At 38.1% G+C, this 27,658-nt stretch overlaps 1 protein-coding gene across 2 annotated transcripts in view; it reads left to right on the forward strand.

The window, feature by feature from the left end:
• BTBD9 (BTB domain containing 9) overlaps positions 1 to 27,658 on the forward strand; it is a 121,160-nt gene that overhangs the window by 61,597 nt on the left and 31,905 nt on the right. For both annotated transcript variants that reach the window (XM_021550403.2, XM_021550404.2), the window contains exons 8-9: positions 11,538 to 11,647; positions 20,211 to 20,400. In XM_021550403.2, coding sequence (XP_021406078.1) covers positions 11,538 to 11,647; positions 20,211 to 20,400 — 300 coding nt within the window. The remainder of the gene's footprint in view (positions 1 to 11,537; positions 11,648 to 20,210; positions 20,401 to 27,658) is intronic.

Here is a 27,658-nt window from a genome sequence, read left to right on the forward strand (position 1 = left end):
ATTTTTCTCATAAAAGACAGAAATTGGTGAATTTAGAAATAAATGGTTGATACTTTCACTGTTCTCTCTCACATCAGACATTTGTTTCACAAACACTCTTTGATAGTACTTGATCTGTTTTTCATGTGAATTTTTGTCTTCATTAATAATCTAAAGAATGATCATAGTTAAAAGTTTGGCTAAGCTGTGTGTTATCAGGAGCAGAACAAGTGTTGCACACTTTATGATAGAAAGGAGCACCAGAGCAGTCAGAACTGACATTCCACTGCTTTGGGTGGGACATTACTTCGGTGATATTTTATTTTTAGTGGTTTTGCTCCTAAAAACATTGCTCCTAAATGTTGAACAATTGAAGTTGATGTTTCTTGTGATACAGTTACTGTTGGCTGGTATTTGTAAATCCATAAATCACTGGTAGTACAGGGGTTTAATAATTGTATGATCATATCTTCAGTTAAGGAACCAAATCTTGTTCAGTTAACAAAGGCATTCTAATCCCAGATCCAGACCACACTTGAACAGTAACACTACATGCTATATAATAAATATTTAAAATATATGAGACGTACTTCACTTAATGAATTGCCCCATATTTCAGCATTCCAAAACCAATAGCAAATGTGAAATTGAGCCAACAATGTTTTCCATCAATTTTATAACCACCTGCAACTCACAAGTAGTTGTATCTGTAGGTACAAGTTTTCAAGTAATAAAAACATTGATGAAAAATATATAAGTATTTTTATTTTACCAATACTTAGCTGATTTCATTTGAATATTGTTTAGTAGTTTTCCAGTATCATTTTAACATAATGAATAGTAACGTTTCTTGCCTTGGATGTATTTTTCTGTAAGTGAAGTGTTACGCTGTTTGGAGAGGAGTGGTGATTTATTTAGTTGTTGAGCATTTATTGTATTTGTTTGTGGGTCAGTTTGTTAGAGTTTTCTTTTTACCTTCTCATAACATTTAATTCTTCATGTGTATTTATGACCCCCTTTTGAGAGCCCTAGAGATCTTCTCTTATTCTTTTACACCTGTGAGCTCAAATACCAGGAGTTACTGTGTTTCTGATTAGTAATGATTCATGCAAACAAAACTTATATAAAAAGGATTCTTTCAATAATTGCCTCTTTTTTAAAAATAATATTCAGACTTTTTTTTTTTTAAATCTACCCTTCTTTACCTTTATCTGTCACACTCTTATGATACCAGAGCTAAATACAAATTTTTTTATGTATCTTCATTACAGTTCTATAGGATGAATTTCAGTATTCCTTGCTTTTTTAAGCACAGGTCAAAACAACTGTTGTTTGTTGAGGTACCTTGGTGCAGATTGAAATCATTGTATCTTTCTTTTCCTTCCTTCTGTCCTTCCATTTTCCCTCACTTTTTTCTAATACTTTTCATGTATTTCTTTGTCATATTGTTTGTATTCAGATTCTAGTCTAGATCTAGACAGCACTTAATGAAGTGACATTGGATCAAGAAAAAAGTATTGCATAATAAATTCACAGACTGGTGGAGGACGAGAAGCTGGAGGAAAAGGCAGACATTCTCAGATTTCACCAAACAGCACTTTCCTGTATTTTCTTATGTTTTAGTCAATATGCTTAAAAATGTGGAGGCTACAATTGTCCGAGATTGAAAGGCAAGATGTTTTCTAGTACCATCTGTGTAGCAGTTGCCCTCTGGGCAGTTTTCCTTATCTTCTGTTAATGGACTCATCAATGTCTTAACACCTGACTCAGAGATAACACTCTCCAGGAGCCAATTCTGTTTAACAGGTGATCAAAGACACACCCTGTGACTCAGAATGACATCAGCCCATTGTGAATTCTCCGGCCAGGGGGCAGGAGCTAAGCATTCCCACCTACATATATCCTGAGATTTCTAGACAGAGAAGCAGCCTTCCCATAGGTTTCCAAGAAGACACACCTGGGGTTTTCCACTAGACCGACTACACCTTTTCCACAGGATCACTGCACAAACAGAAACCATATCTGCTACTCCAAGAGGACTGCAGCTCCAATTTAGACTACTACAAACATGCTGACCAAAAGGGTGTCAGGTTGCATTCTGACTTTGTCAGTGGTCTTCCTTTTGTATCATTGCATGTATTTTGTCTCTTTTCCCTTTTCCCAATAAATTGTATTTCTGTATTTCTGACTGTCTCTCACTGGTTTTGCTTTCAAACCAGAATATAATTTTGGCACCCAATGTGGGGCACGAGGTACTGAGAAAAGTCAGAATTACAATTTTGTATTGTAGAGGGTACCTATTCACTATGATGCTTAACATGCTTACATGGGTCTTATACATAGCTCTATATTTTCCCGAATGTGGGGAATTATCTGGCGATTGTAATGTTCATGTGTAGATCAGGGTATGGTATGAGAATTGCTTTATTGATCTATTATGTCTATTGCATTATAACCTCTGAGGAAATGAACATTATTTGGAATATGTACTCAATTCTGTTTGCTTGTCCTAATCTAGGCTGCTACATCTGGGGCCTCGACAACCACACCCAGTCCCTGAGGGGAGGGATAAAGATTGATTTTTTCCAACCTTTCAGGCTTGACACAGCAGTTTTTGAAAATGTTAAGTTCCCTCTGGATGCCAAGGACAGCATAATGTTGTTCTTAGTTCTGCTTTGTCTTCTCTGCACAGTCTGCAACATGCTTAGAAACAAAACACTACATAGTGTGATGCAGCAAAACATACATAAGTGTGGTGCAGCAAAACATACATAGTGCGATGCAGGGTCTTCTTGAGGAAGAGGAAACAAGAAGCAAAGAAGCAGTGTCCATGTCCGTACAGAATGCCACAACAGCATCCATGTCGACGCAGACTGCCACAGAGGAGGAAGGAACCAAAAGCAAAACAACAGTGTCCGTGTCTACGCAGACTGTCACGGAGGAGGAAACCAAAAGCAAAGCAAGAGTGTCTATGTCTACACAGACTGGCACAGAGGAGAAAGGAACCAAAAGTGCCATCAGCATCTCCACACAAACCATCACCAAACCAGAGCAGCCTGAACCCATAGTAGCTGCCCCCGTTCAGAAGAAGAAATCGAAGAGCAAATCAGTCCGCATAGTGACTGATGAGGACACTGCAAGACCCTCGCACCCAGCGGAAGAGACAGAACCAGAAATCATCACTCGGTCTCTATCCCTGGGTGAGCTGCGTGACCTGCGGAGATAATTCACCCGCCAGATGAACGAGTCCGTCCTGACCTAGCTGCTCTGCATCTGGGATGCTGCAGCCAATGACACCATTCTGGATGGAAGTGAGGCCAGGCAACTGGAATCACTATCCCAGGATGTGGTCATTGACCAGGGGATTGGGAGAACCGAAGAAACTCTCAGCCTCTGGCAGCGACTGCTCACAAATGTGTGGGACAGATCCTTTGTAAAGAAGACCTCCAGGGGCACCAAGGAAAATGGAACACCATGGAACAAGGTATCCGATGCCTGAGGGAATTGGCTGTGTTGGAGATAATTTTCTCAAAAGACAAGAGATTTCCTAAGAGTCCAGATTGTGTCCAGTGCGCATCGCAAATGTGGTTGAGATTTGCATGGCTTGGACCAGAGATGTACTCCTGTTACCTGGCAACACTACAGTGGAGGGAAGGCGAGGACAGGGTGGGCGTCTTAGCCAATAAATTAAGAATTTATGAGGATACAGTCACTGCCCCATTTCGTACCCATGTCTCACCCATGGAAACAAGTTTGGCTGAGCAAGTCCAGGACTTGTTGAAGAGAGTCATCAGAAACTAAAAAAGGAACTTAAGGAAGAAGTCTACCATATTTCACCAGGACCAACAAGAGTCTCTGCCATTAGGAGCCGGCATTCCCAAGCCAAGGAGAGAGGATACACTCCACAAGGAAACCTCTGGTTTTTCCTTCAGGAACATGGAGAAGACATGAGGAAGTGGGATGGAAAACCCACCTCCTCCTTAGCAGCCCGAGTATGTGAACTAGAAAGAACACTTAACACAAAAAGCTCATCTAGAGTCAATGCTGGTCCAGTCTCTCACGCACAGAATTCCAGACAATATACGAATGATGATATAATTGATCCTCTTGAAGGAACCTCAAGAACTTATTTACAGGAAGAGAGCAACATGTACCCTGACCAGGAATAGAGGGGCCCTGGCTCTAGCCAGGTAGAAGACAGGGACAATTGGATCTATTGGACTGTGTGGATTGGATGGCCTGGCACATCTGAACCACAAAAATTTGGTTGACACCAGTGCCCAATGTACCCTGATGCCATCAAGATATGTAGGAGAAGAATCCATTTCTATTTCTGGGGTAACAGGAGGATCCTAGCAGCTTACTGTATTGGAGGCCGAAGTGAGTTTAACTGGGAACGGGTGGCAGAAACACCCAATCGTGACTGGCCTAGAGGCCCCATGCATCCTTAGCATAGACTATCACAGAAATGGATATTTCAAAGACCCAAAAGGACATCGCTGGGCTTTCAGAATAGCTGCTGTAGAGGCAGAAGACAGACGGAAACTAAATACCTTGCCTGGTCTCTCAGACGACCCCTCTGCTGTGGGACTGCTGAGAGTTGAGGAACAACAGGTACCAATTGCCACAGCAACAGTACACCATCGGGAATATCGTACAAGCAGAGACTCTGTGACCCCCATCCATGAGATGATTCGTAAACTCAAGAGCCAAGGGGGGGTCAGCAAGGCCCATTCCCCTTTCAACAGCCCTGTATGTCCAGTGGGGAATGGAGACTGACAGTGGATTACTGCAGCCTGAATGAGGTTACACCACCACTGAGCGCTGCCGTGCCAGACATGTTGGAGCTTCAGTACGACCTGGAGTCCAAGGCAGCAAAGTGGTACGTGACCATTCCTGCTTTGACAGCAGAATGCAGACCTCAGTTTGCCTTCACCTGGAAGGGAGTGCAGTACACCTGGAACTGACTGCCCCAGGGGTGGAAGAACAGTCCCACCATCTGCCATGGACTGATCCAGACTGCACTGGAAAAGAATGAGGCTCCCGAACATCTACAGTATATCGATGACATCATTGTGTGGGGGAGCACAGCAGGGGAAGTCTTCGAAAAAGGAGAGAAGATTATCCAGATTTTGCTGAAAGCTGGTTTTGCCATTAAACGAAGCAAGGTTAAGGGACCAGCTCAAGAAATCAGTTTCTAGGAGTCAAGTGGCAAGATGGACGTCGTCAGATCCTGACAGAAGTAATCAACAAGATCACTGCTATGTCTCCACCTACCAACAAGAAGCAGACACAAGCTTTCCTAGGTGCCATAGGCTTTTGGAGGATGCACAGTCCTGAGTACAGCCAGATTGTGAGCCCTCTCTACCTGGTCACCCGCAAGAAAGGTTCCTTCCACACATCATGCCACAGACACAACATGGAGTAAATGGATTGCCCTCATCACTCAGCAGTATTGGCAATCCGAATTGCCCTGGCATTCTGGAAATTATAACAAATTGGCCTGAGGGGGAGACTTTTGGATTATCTTCTAAAAAAGAGGAGCAAGTGACATGTGCTGAGGAGGCCCCACCATATAATGAGCTACTGGAAACTGAAAGACAATATGCCCTTTTTATGGATGGTTCCTGCTGAGTTATAGACACTAGCCGAAAATGGAAAGCTGCAGTGTGGAGCCCCACACGACAAGTGGCACAAGCTACTGAGGGACAAGGTGGATCGAGTCAGCTTGCAGAGCTTAAAGCCATCCAGCTGGCTTTGGATATTGCTGAGCGAGAGAAGTGGCTGAGGCTCTATCTCTACACCAACTCATGGATGATAGCTAATGCTCTGTGGGGATGTCTGAGTCACTGGAAAAAGGCCCAACTGACAGCGCAGAGGGAAACCCATCTGGGCCGCCAAGATCTGGCAGGATGTTGCCACCTGTGTAGAGAAGCTGACAGTGAAGATTTGACACGTGGATGCACACATACCCAAGAGTTGAGCTACTTAAGAGCGTCACAACAAGGAACAGGTAGACTGAGCTGCCAAGGTGAAAATATCACAAGAAGACCTAAATTGGCAGCATAAAGAAGAATTATTCCTAGCTCGTTGGGCCCATGATGCTTCTGGTCATCAGGGGAGAAACACAACATACCGATAGGCCCGTGACGGAGGGGTCTACCTTACTATGGACAACATCTCACAGGTCATCCACAACTGCGAGACCTGCGCTGCAATCAAACAGGCCAAGTGGGTGAAGCCTCTGTGGTACAGTGGGCGATGGTTGAAGTACAGGTATGGGGAAGCCTGGCAAATTCACTGCATCACACTTCCCCAAACTCGCCAAGGCAAGCGCTATGTACTGACCATGGTGGAAGCAACCACAGGATGGTTGGAAACCTACCCTGTGCCTCATACTACTGCCCAGAATACCATCTTAGACCTAGATAAACAAGTCCTGTAGGGACACAACACCCCTGAGAAAATTGAGTCAGACAATAGAGCCCATTTCAAGAACAGCCTTATCAACACCTAAGCCAGAGAACTTTTCCCAATAAATTGTATTTCTGACTTAGAGTCTCTCACTGGTTTTGCTTTCAAACCAGAATAACAATATATCTGTGTAATGAACCTAAATTGATCCTAAGTGATAAAACCTCAAGAGGATGTAGTGTGATTCAAAGAAAATTAGTTCTATTGAAGATGAGGTTAATTTTGGAAAGAATCTGGCTTCATGTCACACCAGCCTGGAAAGTGTGCAGAGCCAGCTCGTGTCTGTTCTCTGAATCCCCCTGTCCAGTTTGTTTTAGAACTAGACTTTCTGAAGACCAATGCTTTCTTGTCTATTTAAAAACTGCTTTTTTTTCTATACAATTTAATTTATTAAAGTCCCATTTTATTTATTCAGTAGAGATGGCATAAAGTGAGGGTGATATTTAAGTTGTGTTTGGCTGCAAAGTCAAATCAGGAATATGGTTTAAATATAGATTTCTTGACATTCAAATCTTAATGTCTTCTCATATTTTATTTTGTATTCTTAATGTGGAAGTCCATTATGAGATCAGGCATAATTGCAGATTTCTGCTCATATCCAGTCAGGTTCTAGGAAATTGATCTGTTTTGGGTTGAGGTCTGACCTGAAACAAAACCAGGTGAACCAAGTTCAGATTTGAGAACTTCATTGGAACGAAGGATGCATACAGTGTGAAGATGGAGATTAAAGCCAGTTTATCTGAAATTGGATTTTTTATCTTTTAAAGGAATAAAAATTGGAAATCATTAGAAAAGAACAAGGCATTTGTAAATTTGTTATTCTTACATATTATTATGTATGGAATACACAACATTTTATCACATTGTGCAAGTTTTACATATACTCCAAAGCACATCAGTGTTTATTTGGTTCTATCCTTTGAGAAACATTGGTTGATTAGCTGACATAATGCTTACGTGTGGTACACAAACAATTGCATGTCATTTGTAAGTGTTGTATACCAATATTTCTAGTCACTTGAATGCTCTAGCATAAAATATCTGCATACACATTCTGGCATATTACAAAGTGTTGTGTTTTCAAACTGCTTCTCTGTTGGTTGTATTTCCAAGGTGAAAATGTTTGTTACTGTCCAGGTATGTATGCAGGTGTTAGACATGCTTTTTCTACTGGAGTTCAGTGATTTTGTTTTGTGTGTTTATTTGATTTGTCACGGTTGTTTTCAATATTTGCAGCAGGGATTTAATTCAGTATAAAATAGACTTTATTAGACTTTCCTGTCTAAGTGCAGGAAAACTTGTCTTCTGTCAAAAGACAGATATGCTTTTCATGTTTGTTCTGGCTTAATTCTTTATATTATGTGTTTATTTATGTCCACTGTTCTCCCACATGATTTAATGATGGCAATAGATTTTTCTTGTTTTTTTCTGTCTTCCTGTCACAGCTCTGTTGATTCAGCTGTGTGAGTCCGAAGGATTATTCGTTTTAGGGAGTTGTCAATAAATGGAGTTTAGATGGTGTTGAATAACACTGTTTCCTTTTCCACTGAAAAACAAACACAGTATCTTCTAATGCTCTTGTGTGTTAGGCTGTGCCTCGTGCCTGTTTGTGGCGGTGATTGGAATGTGAATGTCAGTGGTTCTAAGCAGTTAGAGGGGGTATAAAGTATGTAATAATTTTGGCACTAGTGTCTTATAGCAAATGCTCCACAAAGGAAAATGAAATGCCAATTTCATAAGAGTGCATTTTGTACGTATTAGACTTAGTTCTTCAAGTTTGCTGTTGCTATTCTAGGCTGCTTTGATAGTAACTGAAGAGTGGATATCAGTGCAAAATACCTGTTTAATTTCCATCCCCTCCCCTTATTTAGTCTTTTGTCTCAATATTATCAAGGTATTGGAAATTGTGCTTAATATATTTTAGTTTGTCTGTATCTTACTGCTGTTATTATAGTGAAGGATTAAAATTACTACTCCTAGAGTATGCATATTTTCATGCTTTGACACATATTTCCTAAGCACTGTTGTGATGATGGAGGCAGCTGAGCTTTGGTGTTTGTGGTCCTCCAGGGTATCCACAGCAGAATCAGTGGTGTGATCTGCAGCAGCTGTTATCTGAATTATATGTGTTAGCTTTCCAAATGTAAAGACCAAAATTAAAACATCATTTAGTTGTTCAGCTATGTAGTCACATCAGAGTACAAATATCATAATTTCATGTAAAGGAGAAGAATTGCTCTGGGAAAAATGGGGGATGAATGAGAGATGTTGCCATGTAGATGCCAAATTAATCAACCCAGGTAGTCCATTCAAATTTCAGTAGTTTAAAATTCTACCGAGATCCAATAGAGCATGCTGTTTCCCTATGGTCAAAACAATTTTCTTGGAAGTGGGGAAAAAAACCCACCAACCAGATTTTTCTGATATTCCTGTTGTGAGGATTTTAAGGTCATGTGTAGCTTTACTCTATGTGGTTAGAGAAGAAGTCTGTGGCTTGTGAATGAAACTGTTAGAGAATTTATCAGTATCCATTTGTTGCTGTGCGAGACCGGCCCGGGCGGGCGCTGGGGAAGGAGGGGGGAGGTGAGCGCCGCTTTCCCCTTAAGCTCTGCGAGTTCAGCTTCAGCACGGGCACCGACGGATGGCGACACGGGGCTCGGGTGCATACACGTGTTTATTGTGGGTGCGTGCAGCCGAGACACCGGGGGCAGCGGCGGGGTATCGGATATAACCCCGAGGGGGAGGGGTAGGGGAAGGCAGGATCGCAGGACGAAGGACCGCGTGGGGAGGGGAATGGGGGGGAAGAAGAAAAACTGCAATTCCCACATCCATTATTCTCAAAAAGGGCCAGAAAATAAAAGTAAGGGGCAAAATTTTCATGTTAACCTGCTAGGGAAGTTCATTTAAACCCCACAAATTGATAAAGGTTTTTTCTTTAAGAATGATTCAGGGGTTTTTTTCTGTCTTCCAGTCTTATCAGTTGAGTCTAAAATCCCTCAACAGTGGAGCTAGTTTAGGCATTGAACTGTGATTCTTTTACTCTGCTATCACACAAAGATTCATAGATAACTTTGTGTCATATGAACCTACTTTGTTACTGACAGGAATTTGAACATCTTCCAATTGCTCTGAACAAACAAGAAGTTTGCTCTAATGATACAATTTTATAACACAAAAAATCGAATTAAATTAGCTTTTAAGGCTAATTATGAAGCAGTTTCTTTTGTTCCTATTAATCTTGTTACTTTGTTTATTCTCAAAGCTCTTTAATGCAAGGATGCGTAACTGAAGGATGTCAAAGTACCTCTCCATTAGTAACACTCTGGTGGTTTGCCTGGTGCATTTTGTCTAAGCAGCACAACTCAATCAATATCTTCCTTGCTTAGGAGAGTCAAGGGAGTGTCTATGGCAAGCCAGGCTCCATGTGCACTTCAAAATATTCCAAAATTATTCCTGTGTTTAATTGAATTCTGTACTTCTGAGGCTGGAGGGAACAAGATCAGTTACCATTGTCGAATTTGGGACATCCCCTGTGTGTTTAGGGTTAAACTGTGGTCATGAGTTCATAAAAAGAAAGACACCTGGTTCACATGGGCAGGTCTGGGGAAACACCTCCTGTTTGCCTGCCTGTCAACTAGGATTCCTACAATGCTCTTTACAGGCACTTGGCATAGCTGCAGAGTAAGGGCTAAGTTCTGGTTTGCTCTTAATACATGTTCATCTTCTTTATGAATAATAAATATTTTCTCTACTTTTGCAACTTCTTTTTATCTACATAGAATGACTTTCAGAATATTTGCTACTGTGATAAATGATCTGTGAGTTAATATTAAGTAGGCAATAGCATGCAATTTTTTGTTCCAAGTTATGATTATAAAAATAATTTCTAAATGAAATTTGGAGATTGAGCATTAGCACAATAAATAGCTATGATGGTTGTTTTATTATTTAAAAAGAAACATCTCAGAAAATATACTGTGTATTTTCTCAACTTGATGAAGAACCCAAGCCAAAGTGATACCACTGGTGAATGGCCATTAAGTTAGAAATGTAATTATGCCATGTAAATGAAAGACAGACCAAGCATATTGCTTCATACATTCTGACAGTTGTTAATTTAAATGAGTTGAATTCATACAAAGATTTCTGCAAGTGTGGGTAACCCATCTTGTGAAGTAATTGGTATTTGGTTTACGTAGTTTCCTGGTTGCTTCTTCAGCATTTATTGAGAGGTGTACAATAGCCTTTTGAGATTTTTCAAAATGTATAGTAAGAACTGTTAGATCTCTTCAGAAGATGCAGAATCTGACTGAATCAAGGTTAGTGGTTGTTTATGGAAGGTGAAGCCTCCAGGGTAATTCAGCACGTGAATAGGTCACAGTGTTTGAGAGCAACTCTATTTGATTTGCAATTGGAGTGTGGACATGTCAGTTATACCACCAGGAATGAAACCCAGAATAGCTTTGTTTCATAATATTTGAATGAGGATTTTTTTCATTATTAATAAAAGATACACCAACAGAGATTGATGTCCTGTATATCCAGTGTTAGAATTAGAAACAGTCTTAATAAAATATAAGTGATTTTTGGCCTTGGAAGAAAAGCCTAACTCCTTTTTTGGGTTTGTCATTGCTGTATGAAATCTTTCACAGTGCTGAAAATTTTTTTATAAAAGGATGATTATTACTGTTGTTCTTGTTGTAATTATTACTATTAATAGTAGTATTGAAAACCTCCATCAGCACATCTTTGCAATAAAAGACCATTTCTGAAACAGAAGGTCCTTAATTTTGCATTTCTTGGCAAATTAATCTAGAAACATTTTTAACAGATTCCACATCTCTTTAAAGATTTTTTCTTTTTCTTCTTAAATTGCACTGGAGCCAGCATGTCCATCATTATGGACTAGATGCAAGCCTGCTATGAAACTGATATTCTTTTTTACTCGTTTTTCTTTTTTTTAAACAGTTACTCAGTTCTTATGGGTCTGCACATTATAGTCTAACTGAATCAATTATATTTAAGTGCATAGAAGCTGGTCATGTTTAACTTGTGCTGTTTACCTTTTTTTTCTTTCCCTATAGGTATATTCGAATTGTTGGGACTCACAATACAGTGAACAAAGTTTTCCATATTGTGGCATTTGAATGCATGTTCACAAACAAATCCTTTACTCTTGAAAAAGGTCTGATAGGTAAGATATAAGACTATTTTCGTTTTTTATGAACTGTTGTAAGCACTTGTCTTTTAAAGCTGGCCCTTACTGCACCCTACTTCTGTTTCCATCCAGAAATCTCTAAATTGAGTTAAACAGTGCTGAAATCATAGAATTAGTTGGCAAGTCCTTAGAACTTCTATGAAATTCCAGTACTAGGGATTAATTAATGACACTGCAGGAATGCTGAAAGTCAAATCAACTGCTGCTGACAAATCTACTTGTAGCTGTGTCAGTCAGTGCTGGCAATGTGATTTTTCTTTGCCTGTCACAGTGGGGTTGCTCATGCCTCCCAGTAGGTTAGCCTGAATTCTTTCACAAGAATGGACTAAGCACAAGCTATTTATTGTAGTGATGATGGATTTAGACATTTAGGGCCTCTTAGACAGCCTGGTTACAACTGCTGAAAGTAAACTGTCATATGTTGATTTCCCCCCAAAGAGTCATAGACTTGCTTAGCCATGGCGGAACATTATATCAGCTATGCTGCTATTATTCTCAGAACACCATGCTGATGGAGCTCTCTTAGCTCTGGGCAGCTTATATAACACTGATTTAAGTACCTTTATGTTACTTAAGGTAGAAATCCCTTACGGAGCAACAGTACTGAATGATAAAATGTGTCACAGAAAGACTTAATTTTTTGGCAATAGTTAAAATGGGGTGGTTTCTGTGCTTTCTTCTGTATAATCTCACAAAAGTCAAATCCTGAAGTTCATTGGAGAGAGAGCATTTAGTAGTTGTCTAGGTGGGTTTTCCCACAGTTTATTACTTATGGCATAAAGTCAAGAATTTCAGCAAAATTCTCAGAGTTCATGCTGGTTTTAAACATATATTTGAATTTTAAATATGAATCTGTGACAGATGGAAGGGAAAACAGTTTTCAAAATAGGATGAGAAGGAAGATTTTTAGTAACACATATTCACTTTTTATTTTTCTCTGAGAAAACTAATATTTAGCCTTGAAAAACCAAGACCCAATTCCTTCAGCCTGTTCCCTATGCATTATACAAAGGCAAATCAAAAGCCTTTCCCTTCTTTTAGGTAGTGTGCAAATAACATTGCATTTCTCATTGACTTTAGAAGAAATAGAATAAGCAGTAAGGAAGAACTGTGTTAAAAGAAAACATCTCCCTTCAGTAAGCTAGTTAGCAGAGAAACAAAGTATCTCAGATTTGATAAAACCTTTGAGCTAAATTTCATAGTTAGCACAGTCAGCTATGAATTTTTAAAAATTCATACAAAATCAGTTAGTGTGTACAGATATTTGTATGTATTTGATTTCAGATCCTCAAACTTATGTAGTAAATGCTGAATTTTGGACTTAAATAATTTTTTTGAGTGTTAACACAAACACTGTTTGATCATAAGTAGGCAAGGCAGTAAATCCGTGCATGTTTGTGTAAATGAATTTATACTGAAAGTGACTCATTGTAGGGAGCGCTGTGCTCCAGGATGGTTTAGGTGAATGGAGACGAGAGATCTCTGAAGGCTGCTCTTGAGATATAAGGTTTATTAGGGATGGTGAAAGGTCTTGCTTGGAGCTGCCAGATGCAGCACGTGGCAAGGCCTGAGGGGATGGGGGAGGGGAGAGACAAGAGGATGCTCTAGGAGAGGGTAGAGGTCCTAAGAGGGGGGAAGATCTAAGAGGGGGAAGTTCCAAGAGGGGGGAAGTTCCAAGAGAACATCTGGCCCCCCGGAGACCCCTTATCAGGGGGCTTCAAGGTGGGCTGGAACAAGACTTAGGCCAGTGGGGTTACAGGCACTTGATGTTTTAGGGGAGGGTTACAGGTGCGGGGTGAGCCATACACCTTTTGGGATGAGATGGAACAGTCCATTTGACCCCTGGACCCATCCATAGGCAGGGGCATTGTCCAGCCAGCTGGGAGGATCATTTTCATCCTGGCTGTATTATTTATGAATATTTATATTTATCCATCCTTCCCAACAACTCATCTTTCATGGACTCAATTAGTTTTACTGGTTGAGTGATCATTCTGGTGAGACAAACTATTTGATCTATTTTAACACTTCTTGAGTTTCAAAGGTAATCTAGGGGATGGAGACTTTATATGGCTTTATTAAACATTCTCTGTAAGAATCGTTTTGTTGAATCTTACAGGTGAATAGGGTTCCAGCAGCATAATAGTGAGTTTCTGGTGACTGTTAATCAAGGGCATCTTTGCTGTTCTTCAGTGTGGGTCAGTCAGGCTGCTGTATGTGTAAATCATTTGAAGTGATAAACAGTAAGGAAAGAGAGGGGTATGTAGGTCTCCACAGCTTTTTATATTTAAGGCATGCTAGTCAATGCAATTGGTGAAAGTTAAAAGTCAGAATCTTGTGAATAGTTAATTGAAAGTGGGATGTGGTTTGTCTTCCAACTGTCAGTGAGACACCAGCAGTTATATACATGACTCTGCAGAGTTTATGATGAGAAGAATAGAAATGGAAAAATTTGGGGACTAGTTGAGGCCAGTCCAGTTGTGAAATGGAGCAGGGACACCTATGACTGTTCCATCAGAATTTTTGGCCATCGATATTGCCTATCCAAAAATACTCTTAGCAACTTTGATCCAGCAAGGCAATATTATATCTATTTAATGCTTTTTTTTTGAGTGTGATGATTACCAAAAGGTGCCATATTGTATGGCTCCTTTCATATATGGCTCCTGTGATCAAGCAGACTGTCAGTCCAAGATCCACTTGTGTAAAAACTCAGTACGAGTACCAATGGGTTGGCACAGATTTAATTTATTGCTGTGATGAGGATTTGTAATGTTTGTTTCTGTTTCTGAAATGACCAGATAGGATAAAGTGAATCGAAAGCAGTTAGGAAAAACCAACAAAATATATGAAAGCACAGTAATCAGACTAGGTTGCTTTTAAGCTTGATTAAGTAGAGAAACTTTTATCTTAAACCCTTGGAAAGCAGTTCACTGGGTTCATTGCTAATCCCACATGATATCAAATACAGTATTAAATTAGGTTAGAACAAACACAGCTGCTGTTTCTATACCGTTTTATTAAAAAAATGAAGTACTGGTCAGCCCTTTTGAAGGCCATAAGGTCCTTTCAAAAAGACTTAGTGACCCCTACTTCTACCAAAACAACACTGAAGATAAGATGTGAAGATTTGTCATTTGAAAATTCATTCCAAAGAAATGAGGCCTCTGAGGTATTTGGTTAGAGATGTTATGTACAGACTTGAGTAATTATTTAATTTTTGTGAAAGATACTCAACTTGACCAGAGAGCTGTATATGTGAAGAGTGTAATTTATCAGATATATTATTACTGGTACATAATATCTATGTGATGGCTGTCACTGTACAGTGAAAATTGGAAGGTTGGTAAACAAATAATAAAAAATGAAGTGCTGTTTCATTATAACAACAGTTTTGTGTTGTTGCATTTTTGTGTACGAGGTTTTAATGAAAAATTACTGACTTGACATATTACAACTAAAATACGTAATTGACAATTAAAAGTCAATGTGAAAGGTGATTTATGCAGTTATCTTGTACAGTACTGGATGTGGTACTGACATGACCCAATGGTAGCTGAGTAGCAGTGTTGAAGCAAAAGTGGCAAAAAATGCACTTTATAGCACTGTCTGGTATTTAAGTGTTGGCTTATAGTTTGTTGTCTTGTGAAATGAGGTGACAGAAAGGAATGTAATCATATAAATTGATTTCCCTAATGCAGATGTTAGGGTTGAGATGTATTTTTCTTTTTGGCATAGTATTATATCTAAATATGTAAGTTAACAGTTTTCCATATTAAATTAATGATATTAACATAACTCCTTCATTTAACAAGGATGCAAATATTCTTTAATCTCACAATCATAGTGCTTACTTATAATGAACTTCTGCTTGTGAAATTTTATGGACACAATTTTATGAATGGTCTTTAGCCATTAATATTTAATTTAGAATTCAAAACAAGAAAAATATTTTCACAGGTAAGAAATCTACTGCTTTGGAAGCAGTACTTGGTGTCATGTGATGGATTGTAAAATATTCTAATCTGCCCAGTGGCAAGAAGTTACAGCAGCAGTTAAAGGACTGCTTCTGTGCAAGGCCTCTTTAGCTTTCTAGGAGTTTTTTTCCCACCTTAATCGAGGAAAAAAATTTTCTTTTCTGCATCAAATGGAAAAAAAATTGATAACCTCAGTGTCTTTCAATCAATACTCAGTGCTGAGGAGCAGTCAAGGATTATGTGGGCTTGACAAACCTTCTTTCTGATTGTGAGCCCAGTGAAGGGCATTGGGAGTTCAATGTGGATGTTTTTTCCATGAAGCAGTGTTGGTCTGTAGTCTGTCTCAGTCCATCAGACTGTCTTGTAATGTGTAAATACACATGAAAGAGAAAACAGTGAATAATGACTGAAGAGCAGAAAATGGATGTAAAAACACTGGAATGTCCTTGGTCACCCTCTGAGGAATGCAGTTCAGTTCTTAGGAATCATCATAAACCTCCATTTGTGGGATGTTCAATGCCTTAGGAGAACTTGTTTTAAAAGGGATAAAATGATACAAATAAATATTCACTTCTCTTTTACTCTGACAGTTATTTAGAAAAAGAACAAACAAAACTGAGTGTGTAACAGGGAGAAGCCAGTCATATCAGTTTCCTAGTGTGTCGTTCACCTTTGTAAAAGATTGTTTTGTCTATCCTCTGGGAAGCAGTGAAAGATGCTGGGTTTTGTCTACAGTTTAATGTCGACTCCACACAAAACTATCATATTTTGTTTTTTCCCTTTTGAAAAGTCTCATATTTTTCTAAAACAATGCAGACTTACCCAGCAGTATAAGTCAGCTCTGCTGCAGACGTAGCTTTAGAACTCATGAAAAATTGAAGACAATCTAAATACTGCAGGGATTTTTTTTTCCTTTGTGCAAGAAACGAGAGCCACATGGTTGGTTTTGAGAGAGAGCTGTTCATATGGTTCCAGTTCTTTATTTTTTAATAATTTTCTGTCTGTTTCCAGTGCCACAAGGAGGGATGCACTCTTCCTAAAACAACTGATATTTCTGGCAGCCTTCTGCAGACACAATGTTTAATGAAAGAGCCCTGTAGCAGCCAATTTGTTGGCAGTGAAAAGTATGGCCAGTTCTAGTGACTTGAATGGTTTTGTTCTAGTTTATTGGATTAGGAATCACAAACTGTAGCAAGTATCAAGTAAAAAATCAGCCTTCTCTGAAGTTCTTCTAATACAATTTCTGACAGTTCTACAAAAACACATATTGATGGGGTTTTCTTTTCCATAAATTAATATGGCTTGCAGAAAGCTTTTCAATGAAATAGGTGAAAATACTGCTGATATTTGTTTGAAGTTGATATTTTTGGGGTCTTGATTTCTTTGAATAATTTAATTGAAGATTCAAATTAAATGTAGCAATTTCATCAGCAAGTTTCAACTCAAGAAAATAAGAAAGAGTATGTGGAATGAAAGACAGACATGTGGCTGTACTTCTAATTAACTGAAAAGATAATTTTCAGAAAAAGATTTCTTTTTTTTTTTTTTTACCAGGTAGCAAATAAACAAGGGCTTATTCATATATTGAATAAAAATTAGACTTAAAAAATCTTTTGGCATGTGGAAAATAATGAGACCAAAATGCGTAATACCCCTTTAATTTTTTAATACAATATGATCAAACTCTGAAATAATCCTTGCATCCTTAGTTCTCTTTTTCTTTAGTCTCAGCTTTTTATTTTCCAACCAGCCAGGAAGGAAATTTTTATCAGTTTAGTAGATGTTCAAGCAGAGAAGGAATGCAATTTTATAGTTAAAAATTGAGCAATTGGAAGCTGAACATTTAACAGATATAATAATGAGAGGAAAATCACTCCTTCATACTAACTAAAACAAAATTTTGTTTCTTGTAGTGTAATTTCTTGTTTATAGTTTCTTCACAGCAATAGTTTTGTGTCTTAAGAGAATTCCCTAAAATGAACAGTTTTGTTGCAATTATGATGCATAAGCAGAGACTATTTGGCTATTGCCTAGAGTGCAGTATAACTATATTCATCAGTCCATAATGTTTTAAATTGCTGCTTTCCTATAAAATAAGACTATGTAGTAGATCTGCTGTCTCCCTGTACGTTTATTCTCATAATTTATTTAAGGTTTATTAATGGCTGCTTTTGTAAACCAGTACAAATACCCACTTTGTTCTGTTCCTTTCTGTGTTGCAAAAAGTTATTTGAGGCTTTTCTTTCATTTCCCCACCCACTCACATTGTAGTGAAGTCACAGTGGATAGATAGAAAGCAAAAGCTGACCTGTCCAGAATGAGAGATGAAAAGAAATAGTCTGCACTCAGATATGGAAGCCACTTGGCAGCAGCAGCAGTAACTTTTTTTTCAGAGTGCTTCAGGGAAAAAAAAATTCTCATGAAAAATCAAGTATGCTAAAAAGACAAAATAAGAGAAACAAGCTTAAGGATTTATAAATATGGCTGAGGCTACAACACACTTCTGGTACATTTTTATCTTGCAAGATCTCTAAGAACAGTTGGATAACATATCTGTCTTATCTTTAAATATAGTCATTATAGATGACCCTTAGGCCGTGTCTTGAAAATTGCAATCCTTTATAAAAATACCATTGCTAGAATTATATATACTGCCAGTTCTTCATCGCTCCATACTGCAGCATAAGACCGAGAGACAAGAAAGTAAGTTTTAATAAATGTTTGATGCCACTGTCCTGTAACCTCAATCATCATCTCCTTTTATTTACTTACAGAATGTGTTTGCTTTGCTAAAACACATCTTTTCTGTTCCATAAAAGCAAATCAGACTTTTCAACCCGAAACTGTTGTATGAACAGTAGGGAAAAAAATTATATTTGGAATATTCTCTTTTCTTTTCTCTGACAAAATATTGATTACTGTAAGAGCTGGATAGCTGGCGGATTAAAATAAAAGGAAACAAAAACAGAAACAAGACTGTTGATTTTGACAGTTCGTATTTGTAAATAAGTGACCTAAATGGAAGCAGATATTCTAATGGGAAAAAGGAGGACAACCAAAAGACTTGAAAATACAGAACAGAGTCCCCAGCAGATGGTACTTTTAGCTAATTTATCAAGCATATACAAAGGATGATAATGAACATTCAAAATAGGAAGTGGCAGACTCCCTAGAGGAAAGGAACAGGATGGCACATTCTGCACACTTAAATTAGTCAGAGTCACTTTCTAATTAGCTGTTGGAGGGAAGACCACAGAATTATACTAAAAGCACACCAAGACAGTTTCTGTACAGTTTTTAAGGAGTTTGATTAGTCAGGGTAACATCTTCTTAGGAGGGTCATGGATTAGTGCAGAAATCTAAACATGAGAAGGAACAGGATGATGCTCAGAGGGCACGCAGGCAAAATATTGCATGAACTGAGCTGCTCTACGTTCAGTTAATCACTTAAAGAGCTCGGAGTGTGTCTGGAATATGCCATGGAGCCTCAATATGAGCATTGATTTTGACTCTTATCTTTTACTCATTTTCCCTTTTACCAAGATTGCAATAGCTTCCTCTTCCTATAAAAAAAACAAACAAACAAACAAACAAACAAACAAACAAACAAAAAAAAAACCAATCAGCTCTATGTAGAAGATGCTTTAAAGCCTATATAAAATGAATAGACAAATATGTTCCTTTACTCCCATGGAGGAGAGGAAGAAAAGGAAGTCAAGACAAAATTTAATTCAATGCCAGTGCTCTTAGTTTGCAGTGTTAGGCTTTGCTTTATTCTGATTCTTTCCAGTGAAGTACTTCTAAAGTCTAACACCTGCTCCCCCATAAGAATCTGGGAATTGTTGAGTGCCTCTTTTCAGTAATAGGGGAATCAGGAGATTCCTAGAATAGTAAAGTGGTGGTTTTAGTAATTTTTTATGAGCAGACAGAGATGATAGTATATTTGGCTTTTCCAGAACTGGTTGTTTTTCCAGTGCCATGGATGACTACTTGGCAATGATCTTGCAGTTTCTTCCCATATGTTTTTTAAGGTGTTTTGTTTGGTTAGTTGTCTTTCTTAAGATTATGCTTCTGACACCAATAGCACAGTGAAATCACAGAATCCTAGCTCTTCATGGAAAATCATATCTTTTTTTGCATGCTGAAGACTCATACAGTTATCTCTGAAATTTCTCACAGCTATGTTCTAGCCATTTTCAAATGTTGTAGTAGAGAGAGGGTTCATCATGAAAACAGGAAGAAATTATTTCAAAATTTCTGAAGTTTTGCTGGACAAGATATTTTTTCCCAATTGTGTTAAAATAATGCTTTCATATCACCAGTACTGAAATCCATCTGTTAATTTATTGAGCTATTCTGGAATCAGTGCTATAAAAACTGTCCGTACCACTTGTTCGTCACTTGTTCATAGTTCATTATATGTGAATTAAATTTCCTTCTCTTGATCGTATTTTCTTTCTCTTTTTTTTTTTTTTACCAGTTCTTCTCCAGAAGTAAAGACCATTGGCATCTGGACTGTTTTCTAATTGTATGTCTGTCATCTTTGTGTTTTTATTTCACAGTTCCCACTGAAAATGTTGCAACAATTGCAGACTGTGCCAGTGTGATTGAGGGTGTAAGTCGCAGTCGCAATGCCTTATTAAATGGAGACACAAAAAACTATGATTGGGATTCTGGATACACATGCCACCAGCTTGGGAGTGGAGCTATTGTAGTGCAGCTGGCACAGCCCTACATGATTGGATCAATACGGTAGGAGGATTTATTTTTCTCTAAATTAGGGGCCATAGTGAAATATTTGCTAAGCAGTTATTTTCTTTAGAATGGAAATGACATTAATTAGTTTAGTAGTTGTCATTTGGCTTCTTACTTCAGTATAACAGGCATGTTAAAAATTAAATGTGTGAATTATATGTCAAGATATAGAGTGCAATTGCAGAAAATAATACTTTTCAGAGGCACAATAGTAGTAACAGTCAAATTATAAGATTAAAGTTATATACTTATTTTGAAATAGAATTTAATTGCAGACTCACTTATGGTTAAGTAGGTGCAGTTACTGTTATCCACTTAATTCTGAAAACAATTTTCTTGAAGAAAATCATTATGTCAAGTCAGCCAGGCTTCATTTTCACTCTACAATTAGTGCTAGTTTTTATTTAAACATGGAGGGTGTAATAAAGGTACAGCAACCTGAATATTGATTTACAAGGCTAGATTAGTGAATATGTTTAGATTTGGATTGAAGTTCATTGGGCTGTTTCTACTGTAAATGTGTGAATACATATGAAGATGAAAGTTTTGGCTGATGTAGAGACCTAGCAAATAGATAGGAAGCCAGAATTTTCACAGGTAAAAAGAAAAATATTCTTGTCAACTTCAGATTCTCTGACTATAAATGTTTGGGGTGTTCGTTTCATAAAATGAGGCATACAAAACCTTGTCTAAATGGGATAATAGTCTTTGTAAATTTAGACTATGTAGTCAGGGACTTAATTTGTATTCTCTGTGACAGAGAAATAGATTTCTGAAGTTCAGAGTACCAGTGATCAAAGGCTGAAATCCCAGGTGAGTACTGGCTTACAACAGAGACTATACACATAGATAGGTATTTCTGGGAGCTCAGTGCCTTCCCCTTGTTAAAAGCTACTAAGTGAGACTTGAAAGTGAGACTTTTATGACTGCCAATTTCTATTTTGTGTGGCTTGGTTTTTGCCTATGGGATTGTTATGATGGTTGTAAAATTCTGAAGGTAAAGTTTGACATCAGATATCCAGGCAAATCCCTAACCTAACAAAAGTAGTATTTTGTGTGCATGCAAGCTGTAGATACTATGTGTAATGCAAGTCTAGCATTGTTCTCGCTGTGTGAAACAAGTTGAGTAAGTCTGGTTGGCAACTTTCCACACTCATTTGAGTTTGGTGTTGTTAATATTCTATTAAATATTGCATCTCAAGTAGAAAACCAAGCAGTACTCAGATTTCTTTAAATAGGTAAGTGAAAATGTAATGCTATCATTTTCATGACACTTTAAACTTAAGTAGTTTTTAGCAGCAAGGCTTTGGCCATATAAAAGGTTAAGAGAAGAATATACTAATTAAAATGGATAGTTTCTCAATTTCTTTGTCTTCCTATCTTACTATTTTCTGATATCCTTCAGTTGCTATCCTTCAATTGTATATCCTTCAATTGATGGATTGTACCATCTTTTTCCATTTAGTGAAAAAAAACCTTAATTTTGTATAATAAATGCTATGCTGTTGTTTATTCTTGTGCAGAAGATTTTAATAAGCCTCTTTATTAAATGGTGTGTTAGGTGAATTAAACTTTTGGTTGCCAAGAAATGATAACTCTGTAATCACCAAGTGTGTAGAGTAAATTAAAAAAAATAACCCAAACATTACATAATTCAAAACTAATAGGCATTTAGTTATTTATGTGGTATTGAATTGTACAGCTGCAGGTTCAGAATCTCATCTTTCTTTGTCAGTTTCCCTGCATGTATAATACAAACAAGATTAATAGATTACAAAAATAACAATAACACCATAGTCTGGGGTATCTTCTGACAGAGGAGACCACCTGCAGTGCCTCGAGATAGAAATGCCATCAGCACTTAATTTTTCCTTTTTTGTGTACTGCCTAGAAGAACATGGGTTTTGAGTTGCAGCCATGTCTATTGCAGGTCATAGGCAGCCAAGTGAAGCTGCTTTTTGGAGTGGGGAAGTAAAGTTTCACTCTGTGGTATCTACAGCTTTGACAAGGGTCTGGAATATGCTCTGTGTGTCATGGTTTGACACTGGCACCATGCCAGCGCCCCCATGAAAATGCATCCTATCAATTGAATGCTGTGAAATGCGATCGAGAACAGAGCAAAGCAGGCCAAACTTAATAACAAGGAAAAACTTTATTACACTACTATAAAGAAAAAAGGAAGAGAAAAAAAAAAAAAAACACACACACAAAATTCAAAATGAAAACCTTTCAAAACATTCCTCCTCCCACCACCCTACTCCAACAAACCACAGCGAGACCCTTAATCAAGTCTTCACCCTTCCACATAATCAATACTGAGTCCATCAGGGGAGAGAGGAGTCTCCCTTGCACCATAGACCCCCAGGAAACACAGCTGCCACCTCTTGTGTTTCCATGTCACACGTGGCACCGCCCAAACACACCAGGCCAGTGTGACACTCTCCTCTCCATGTCACAGTACTCTCACTACCGTGCATGGACAGAGACTGCTTATAGGGCTCCTTTAAGGATGCTTTGCCAAGGACCAACAGGAACAACAGTCCAGTGTCTCTTTTTGGGACTACAGTCCCCCCCATTTCCCCTGGGGCCGATGGTCCAAGAACAGAGATCGTCTTCTCTTCTTCTCTGAAGATGGAGGGCATCCTCACACCCTCCTCAGTTTTTCTCTGTTCATTCCTGAATTGGTAGTTGCTGAAGGAGTCTCTTGGCTCACCATTGCATCCTCCTAAAATGCAGTCTCTCTTGGAGGAAGGATTGGTTCAGTCTATGGCTGACAAAAAGAGTCCAGCTAAAAGCCACTCCATCATCTCCCCCCAACCTTCTTTCCCTAACATCTGAGGTCCCAGGCTGTCTCTCTTTCCTTCAAACTGAGGAGGAGCAATATTTCACAAAGCCTTCATTTCACAGGAAAGGGTTAAAATTCCCAAACTCCCCGGATGGCTGAAATCTCGGCCCAGGACGCTGTGCTGTCTCCCTCCTCCTTCTCCTCTGCCAGCAAACTTCCAGGTGTCTGCAGGCTCTCTGTCTCTTTCCCTCTAGTTTGGGGGAAGAACAAAGACATCTCAGATGTTCTCCACCCTTCCATCCGCAGGAACTGGCCCAGCTCGGTTCCCGATCCTTCACCCCCTGGCCTACCTCTGCAGGCCACATGGCTTTTCCCCTCCCGCACCCGGCTCATGGCCGGGCAGGGGAGGTTTGCACTCTCTGCTGACCAGAACCAAAGAGAGCGAGTTCTCCTGGGAATTCTGCTTTTAACCCCTCTGTGTTCTCAGAGGCGTGTCCACTTTCAATTGGTCACCCCAAGTGTCAGTATCTGAACGTGACCCCTGACTAGAATGACCTCCTCCTTCTGAAAAAATTCTTTTTCCATGTCAAACCACGACACTGTGTTATGCAGTGCTAAAGATGGTGGCAATGGTCTCTTTCTTCAGCATCTGTGGAAACATAGGAAATGTATGTTTCTTACAGAAATCAAATCATATATAAAGATAGATGACAGCAAAAAGTCTTAGTATTTCATCTTTATGGAAGCAAGGCAGTTTTTTGTTAACAGAATGTCTGCCAGAACCGATGGAACTGTATTCACTGCCTGTTTTGCTGCTGTTTGCTTGTTTGAAAACTCCAATGATCTCTTGCTCCCACCTAATAGAAAGAAATTCTAGGAGCATTTGCTTTAGGCAGTACACAATGACTACAGAATGACATGAATTCTGTTACCCTCAGAAACTGAGTCATTATACCCATAGGTTTGGATTTTAAGTGAATAATTAGGAATTAAAGTATGTATCTTTTTAGTTCAGAAACATAAATGTGCCATTGAATATATTTATTTCAGAGGGGGTAAATATATAAACCTTTGAAAAAAGGTAGTAGCTGCTTTTAGTCTATAGAAATGAGAATATCACTGGAGAGAGCCTCTAAGACATAGTATGTTACCATGGCAACTAAATTCTGAGTATGGAAAAAAAACAGAAGAACTATTCGTGTTCAGATACGCCTTAGAAATGCAGGGAGTTGAATGTTTCAGGAATATATGTTGTATGCATGCTTTCTGTCAAAGTCATTCCAATGTCTAAGAATCTTAGCACCCTTCAGGTTGAAAGGGACTTGAGGAAGAAGACATTTAGCATCAGGTTGTTTCTCAAAGAAGGGTCAGTTATGAAAAAAGACCGTCCTAACCAAGGTTTTATACACTCTGGTCTTAAAAACTTCCAAGGCAGGAAATTCCCCAACTTCTCTGGGTAGCCTATGATAACCTGTTCTCAGATATTGACAAGTGCTGTTAGGTTCCTCCCCAGCCCCAAGCCTCCTTAGGCTAAAGAAGCCAGCTTCCCCAATCTCTTGCACAGGATGTGTACCAGGGTGTGTACTTCAACCTCATGAACACTTTGATGGTCCTCTGATGGAATTGCTGAGATGTATCAATGTTCTATTTGGATCCAAAAAGGGATTCAGTATCCCAGGCATGATCTAACAAGTGTCAGGTACAGAACAATAGTCTCTTTCCGTTGTTTTGCTGGCTCAGTTCCTGTTACTCCAGTTCCATATGTTTGTAGCTTTCATTGCTGAGAAGGCACACAGGCAGCTAATGGCATCTGTTCAATTTGACTCAGAAATTCCATGGGAGAGCTCATTGAAACTTTGTTAATATTGAATACTTCATCACATATTTGTATATAAATTTGGAGCTCTTGACTTCCACATCAGGATTTACTCAGAAATTCTGAAAGAGGGCTAATGACAATCAGTGCTCAATACTATTTTTCCAATAAAGAAGACATGGAAAACATGGAGATTTGAACTCATCCCTTTCAATCCAAACTATTCTATGATCCTGTGGGGGTTTTTTACAACAATTGTTACTAAATATGGTCTTCTAGATTATGAAATTTTAAAAAATATTTAAGAGTTTTCTTTTTTTATTAATTCTCAGAACAGTTAACAGAGTAATTCTTAATTTAGATGTTTTTTCCACATAGTTGCCTGTCTAGACACAAAATGTCTTTCTCCTTTTAGTCCCTGAAAAGCCCTTTATCTGTGACAAAATACTATAGAAAGAAAGCAACTAGTGCATGTAACATATTAAACATAATTCAATTTTTAAATGGCTAAAATGTGATATTACAGCAGCTGCCATATCCGAATATCTTTCTATGTAATTCTCCCTGCATTTATCTGGAATAGAAATATAGTACTACTATGCTACAGTCTTTGGATGCTTTTTCTTATAAATTAAAAAAAAAAGAAATTGTTAGAATGTATGTGGTAGAGATGGAATTCTATGTCATAGTGATTTTCATGTTAGAATAAATAGAAAGACACAAAGTATGTTTTTAGAAAAGTGCATGAACTACTTATCCAACTTTAGTCTTTTTGAAGAATTTAATGCTTGTATGGAATTGATAGCTTTTCATATTCAGAGAAATCCATAAATTAACAAACAGCATCAGTGAACTTGAATATATTTTCTGTTTGCTTATACAATCATCATATACATCTCTTATGTTTTCTGATTTTCCATACCACTTCCACTTACGAAGTTTTTCTTTCTTTGCTTCTCATTTTCTGTGCTTACCTGACTTGAGAGTAAAATCATGACTCAGAATGAATGATCATAGGAACGCTTAGAAAATATGCGGAAACTTTTTGTCCTTTGTAGGATCTTTGTAGGAAGAAAGAATGTTACTTGCAGGGTAGCTACTGAAACATAAATACCTGCAGAAAATTGAAGGGGTTTATAGACAACTAGAGACAAAAATGCAGCAACAATTGTATATAAAATCTCCTTCCATGTAGAAGGGTTTTCTTCCTTTTTCTTTCTCTTTCAATATATGTTGCCTCTTCATGTTTTAATTTCTGTCTTTTGGGTTTCTACAAGTATGCAAGTGGTTTATGAACACAGTACTGTCAAATATCTGTGTGTTCTCTGTAGTGACTTAGAGTACTCAGGAAGCAGATGTCATCCTGTCAGAGGCATGACTAATATTGTTTGCTTTTCTGCTAACACCTTGAGTATATGTAGTTATACAGCAGTCTGAACTAAACAGTGACAATCTTTTTTACAGAAATCTAAAAATAAAAAGTAAACACAGACAGCAGAAAATGTTTTTAGAAAAGCACAACATTCAATCACAGGACAACACATGACATTTAGGGACATACTGTTTAAAAAAACTACTGCAGCATTTTTTTTTTTAACAGATAGCCAATACAATAATTTTCCTATGCCTGAAATGTGAAGTTTTATTCATATTTGAAAAGCTTTTATTTTACGAAATGAGGCATTGTGAACATGTGATGTGAATAGCAGTGTCATATTAAATGATTCACAGGCTTAGGTTCCAGATACCCAAAATAGAAATATGTTTAAATCTCACAGTGTTGCAGGGTGTAAGCTGGATCAATCTTCACTTGATTTTTCTTTCTCAATCCTGAAGGCAAGATGCACTAATGAGCTAATTTAGCTTTTTATTTCAATATGGAAAGTTCTAAGAACAAGGGAAATTTTGCTATAAACAGATGCATTTCCAATGGGTATACTTCTGACTTTTTAAGTGAAATATTCCCCTTCCTGTCATTTAATATTCATCTTAGGAAAACACGGCTTTGCTAAAAAAATTCAGCATGGTAATTTGCCTGTAATGTGTTGCTAGGATTGTTGTACCTGGCATAAAAAGTGGCCTTTGTGCTCTGTGTGCACTGGTGAATATTCTAGTTGTCACCTGCAAGTTTTCCAGTGCTTATCCTAAGAGGCATTTCAAGCAAAGTGAATTCTAAAGTTCCTGTAAGTCTACATCCTGAGTCTCCCATAAAAAGCTACTAGAGAAGAAGTAACTTTTTATTTTCCTTCAGAAGTATCAAAGAAACAGAAATCTGCGTTTAGCATACATGCAAAGTCACTTTGGGAAAGATGTCACCGACTTTAATTCACTCATTATTTGGTTTGTAATAATTCTAAACCATATGATTTTTAAACCTATTTAATGAGATTAGGTTGATTTGGAAGACAGCAATTAAATGTTTTTGAAAGGAACAAATATGTCGTGTTAGCCTTCTGCTTTAAAACCAAGCCAGCTGTGTTTTAATTATGGTATTGTTAGTTGAAATTAGTTACCAGTGTGCTTCTGATATTCAAACTCTTAATCATCGTTTTGAAAACATGGATTCAAGGAAACAGCAATGAGTCACCATGATAAAAAGAATTCTATTGAACAGCATAATTAGCTATATTTTGATAGACGTTTTGAAGGAAAAC

The sequence above is a fragment of the Lonchura striata genome, chromosome 3 (assembly GCF_046129695.1).
Source record: "Lonchura striata isolate bLonStr1 chromosome 3, bLonStr1.mat, whole genome shotgun sequence".
Taxonomy (NCBI): domain Eukaryota; kingdom Metazoa; phylum Chordata; class Aves; order Passeriformes; family Estrildidae; genus Lonchura; species Lonchura striata.